Source organism: Egretta garzetta, unplaced genomic scaffold, assembly GCF_000687185.1.
Source record: "Egretta garzetta isolate BGI_Z169 unplaced genomic scaffold, ASM68718v1 scaffold204, whole genome shotgun sequence".
Classification (NCBI taxonomy): Eukaryota; Metazoa; Chordata; class Aves; order Pelecaniformes; family Ardeidae; genus Egretta; species Egretta garzetta.
This window is the reverse complement of record NW_009259424.1, coordinates 3993556-3998841: the sequence shown is the minus strand read 5'-3', so window position 1 is coordinate 3998841 and position 5286 is coordinate 3993556. Positions and strand designations below refer to the sequence as shown.

The following is a 5286-nucleotide window of genomic DNA, read 5'->3' as shown; positions in this document are numbered from 1 at the left end:
CCCTATATTCATGAAAAGGGCCTAACTTTACAATATGTTATATCAATGGTTTTGCACTGGAAACACATATGTTCTTTACACTAGTGACTGGGTCTGAAAAAGGCCTGCTATGAAAACTGCATGAAAAATTGTAACTTGTCAAGAGCATTCTACTTTTAGGTAGAGCTTATGATACTTACAGTGTCCCTCCAACAAGTTTACTTTAAGTAAACTTACCATGAAGGTCAGATCCCAGCTTGATAAGATAGTGGGATCTTCCATGTCAGCTAAAGCAGGGAACATATATTTTGTTTTCAGTCAACTCTGAGTTTGAGAGACCGAAAACAATGCAATTAAGTGGCAAGTCAATAAAATGAAATGTAGTGGGAATTTAATGCAATGAAATCAATGCAATTAAAAGGCCCTCACTCTACTTTTCTTTGAAGGCATTAAAAATAGGAATGATTAGTAAGCTTCCAAATCCCAAACTGAAAGAATAAAAGTACACTGACAGACAACATTCCTCCTAATCTATCAAAATTTCAAGTAATTTAATCATTCCATACCCAAATCAATTGCAATAGTACCTTTTATTTGTATTACTCAGTCACAGAAGTTTCTATTTGCTATAAAGCACGCTACTGGCAATTGCTCATAGTGGCAAGACAGAGGACACTAAGAAGTCTGGAAACTAGTACAGTGTTGACATACGAGAAACACGGCCCAAGCTCTTGTCAGGAGTGAGCCAGAGACTTCTGGTCTCCAGGGAGAGGGTTTTTCTTCACCCCTTCTCTTGCAATCCCCTTCTGCCTAGTTTTTTATCAGTAACTATCTTGTTTAGCCTTCACGCACACACACTTCATTCTCTCACTCGAGTTTATTTAAGTCTTGATTCGTTAATAATAGGAGTTAACACCCTTCAAACAGGAAAATAAAATAGTATGATGGAAGAGCAGTCTACAGTCCTTTGCCCACTTGTACCTTGGGAATGAATATAGTCTTCCTGTGGTTAATGATACACCTGCCTTTGCCCATTTCTATTCTGCCTAGTGATATAAAACCCTAACACAAGTGTGACACCGGCATTTGGCAAGTTGTAGCATCATACAAAGCAGTGGTCTTTATTCAGGTCTGTATCACTATTTGAATGTCAACTTTCTTTTAAGAATTTCCTCAGAATCCCAAGCTGCATTTTCTCCATTAAGTTACCTAATTGGTTTTGCCCGTAGCAATTTCTCTGCTGACAGGCAATTTTTTCCGGATTCAGCAAAAAGATAATAGTTCCCACAGTAAATCTTTGAAAAGCAGAAGTTAGTGATACTACCCAGTGCAACACCCATCCCTGATATTAAAACAACAACAAAAAAATGGACATAAGGACTTCCAAAGTGGCTTTTTATTCCCCTAAAACCCTGCCGTTACTCTCCAGGTGACAATGTCTTACTAAAGAAAAGCTTCCAGTAAAGTTGTTCTATTTAATGCCACTGTTATCCATAACTTTCCAGGCTTCAAAGGGTTTTTTTTTTCTCAAACAGTGGAAAAAGAGCCCTCACCCACTCTAACTGGTGGGTTTACTTCCAGAGCTGAAAAATGAGTAACTGGTTTATTATCTGACTTCTGGTTTTTCTTAGAGCACTTGAACCATTTCAGACTAACAGTTTGTTCTGATTTTAAAGATACTAATGCAAATGTTGGTCTTAAAACCTCATTAAAAAAAAATTTAAAAAATCCCATCAACAAAATTATCATTCAGTTTCCCAGAGTTTGGTTTTTCTAGTTTATTCAAATACAATAACTTTTAATTTTCTAAGGGTAATATTTTTATTGCTCTTTTACCATTATATTGTTTTGGTTTACATACAGTGGAACTACAAATGTAATCTTCTTACCCATCTTGACCTAAAACAAAAATGCAGCATCCCCATTCTATCATTTGCAGTTGTTGTTAATTCCAAAAGCACGCAGATGAAAGCATATATTAGAAGGAAACATTTCAATTTAAGATAGATACTGCATCTACACTTACTGGCAAGCAATCCGATTCCATTTGCTAGTGATCCAACCCAAGCGGTCTTGCCTTTCCCTTCTCCAAAAGCATCCAGCCATTCTAAATACAAGACTCCCACCGCCAGCGGTGATCCGTAACACAAGAACTGAGTAAAGAAGGAAACGACAACGATCACCCAGCCCCAGCCACCATCTGGTGGTTTCCGAAATACCATCTTGTCAGATGAGTGCAGATGTACAGGCAGAACCTGTGTAAACAAAAAACCAAACAGAACAGAGCATTAGAAATGTGACTGACCACTGTTTGCTATTACAAGTGAGCTGTACGGAGCAGTACGTGTTCAAACAGAGGCTTATTTCAATCTTCCTTCAAGAAATATATGCAACACAGCATACAGGCAATGAAACATAGTTACCATTTGGTACTTCTACCTCTGCCGTGTAACGCAGAACAGTTCACAAAGCATACATCAGCACTGTATTACAGAAAGGGGGAACATTTAATTTTCTGAGTGTTAAATAGGCTTTGGGAAAACCTCAGGCATTAATACCTGCCACAGTTCAATGAGAGAACCACATGGCCACCAGCTGTTAAGCCCTCAGATATCCTGAGTGAAGCTTGAAGGACAAGAAAAGCTACAAATATAAAACAATCCCAATAAACAATTCAGGATTTTAAAAAAATCACTAGTGTAAAAATATTAGTTCAAGGTCCAAAAAAAAAAAAAAAACCTCTACTTAGTTGTAATCTCAGCATAGTACCTTGCAGTTTGGTAAGGTGTTTGTCACCAGATAGAGAACTCTGGGAGGGGCAGACCAAAAGGAAGACCGGCATTCTGGAAATAGTTCAGTACTCTGCTCTGTCAACGAGGTGATGTGCAGAAGAGCAATGCATCCAGAAATCACTTTGTATGTATTAGTAAGTGAAGTGAGTTTTAAAACTGTATACAGGTGTTGGCTTATATGCCAAGACACGACAGCATTAAACACGCACACAAAAATCTCCTATAGCCTGTGTCCGCTCCCTGCACAGTTTGCACACATCACCCTTCCCCAAACTGGCACTCACTTCCTGGACCCCATAAGTACCACCTTACTCCTTTGCATGGCAAGATCCATCACATATGCACCTATGGCTTTAAATAACTGACTGTCCTCACAGCTTCTCAAGACTAGTTTGTGAATGTAGGGACTGATGCCTCTAACACCTAGCAAAGAATTTAGAAGTTTCCAGGCTAAACTGCTTGGGAGTTTGGGTGACTCCAACGATACGTGAGTCCCTAAGCACACAACTAACCTGCCCTCCCTCTCTACAGGGAGCAAGCTGCCAAAGTGACGATCACAACACCCATGTTCTGTTCCTGGCTCTGTCACTAACCAGACGCGTGATTCTCAACAATTCTATTTCCTTTACCCTGTAAGACAGAAACAGATAAGATCTTACCCTGTTTTCTTCATGAAATACTCTCTCAAGGACCATCTTCACACTACAGCTTAAGCATTAAGACTGCTGCAGTAACAGTTCTGCCTGGAGACCCCAAGAGGCAAAGCAGAAAAATAAACGCGTCTCACTGCCTGTTTGGCTTACAACCCAGAGGAGACGGAGTTCTTCAACTTTTCAGTGAAAGGAAAAAAATGACTGTTTTATGAAAGCAGTGGTGTTATTGAGTAAGCAATAACAGAACTTCCATTCAGGCTCCCGTACTCATTGACTGGGCAATTTTTAAGAATTTGCGTTGAAAACTTACAAAAAAGCTGCAGTACAAAATTTTGAGGAATAATTACTACAGAGACATGAAAAAGGCCAGTTCTAGTTTACAGACACACTTAAACGTTACTTTGAGGGTAGACACTTACAGATGACGACACAGAAGTCCTTCAGCTCCCTACAAATGTACCTTCACGTGGCGATCCCACCTGCAGAAAAAGAGCAGCAAAGCAAGTTCTCAGCTGAAGTATCACTGCAACAGTGAACACAACTCTGAAAAAACGGTGTCTTCACATTAAATTTCTTCTTTTTAGTATCTTTTCAGAGGAACTTCAGAAGTAACCAAGTTATTTCGGTGGAGAAATACTGATCCCCCCTCAATTAATTAACAGCTGACAGCAGCCTTGAGCTCCAAAATGACAAAAACATTGCCTACTAATGTAAAATAAACTTTGACGTTCTAGGTCCTTTAGGAGTGATTTACAGTTTTAACACACTGACAGTCCTTCAAGATACAGTATTTCCAGCTACAAATGTTACAAAGTTGTATGTTCCAGTTATAAATGTAGGCTCTGATTCATTTCCTCAAATGTCAGGTAGGTGTCCCTTGATTACATCAGATGCAAGGGTGACAGCTGGGATAGACAGAAATCATACCATACCGTACCATACAGTATCAGAGCATTAAAAAGCTGCTTATGGGTACTTTCCTACGACAATAACCTTTGTACAAAAGGGGATCCCCGCATTTCTACACAAAATATTTAAACTGTATGTATGCAGTCACCAAAAGAGCTGACATATGCATCTCTCTGTGCATTAAATAAGCATCACTTGGCTTGTTTTGTCCCTGACTGGAGTAAAAAAGGTGGACATAAGCCACAGCTCCAAGAAAAGACACCTTCCGCTTAGACAAAGCAAGGAAGTTTTCAGAAACCCACTAAAATAATGGAAATAGCGAATAATCCCAACTCGCTCATATTTGTTTAAAAAGTAATCTTTAGAAAACAAACACATTTTAGCCTTCATATTGATTTCCACTATATTGACGCCCTAAAATTTGGCACTGAGACAGCTCTGAGTTCAGTTCTGCTATTCTGAACAGTTGATGGAGAGGAAGGGAGGGCAGGGCAGGAGAGAAAAAAAGTTTTTGTACTCTTAGGTCACGTAGTCTTTTCTAATAGAAAGACGAAAACACCTCTGGGTCAGTTCCTCATCTGCTGCAAGTCTGCACAGCTTTATTGGCTTTAACCAACCGCTCCCAACTTACGGCAGCAAAAGAGCTGGCTTCCTACATCCTGACGCCTCCGATTTTGCACCACAGATCTCTCTTGCGCCTTTTAGCTAAATAACAGGACTTCAGGCAGCAAAACTATTTTCTAAACACTTCAAGCCACTTACAGTCTACAGTTGTCAAGCAAAAAGTGAAAACCTCCATCATTTTTCCCCCAAAAAATTGTCCTCAGAGGGAAAACAGATCTACAAAGTCCCAGAGTTTGTTTTTAAGAACCAACATGACCTGGCTTATCCTTCCCTTTCTTGCAGGTTGCTCCCTCACCTCACACTGCTGTGTGCCTATTACCTAGAATAAG

General features: G+C 39.6%; 1 protein-coding gene across 1 annotated transcript in view; it reads right to left on the bottom strand.

Moving 5' to 3' along the window:
- Positions 1 to 2201, bottom strand: part of SLC16A9 (solute carrier family 16 member 9) — a 12628-nt gene extending 10427 nt beyond the window's left edge. The window contains exon 1 of the mRNA XM_035892586.1: positions 2006 to 2201. Coding sequence (XP_035748479.1) covers positions 2006 to 2201 — 196 coding nt within the window. The remainder of the gene's footprint in view (positions 1 to 2005) is intronic.
- Positions 2202 to 5286: the final 3085 nt, after the last annotated feature.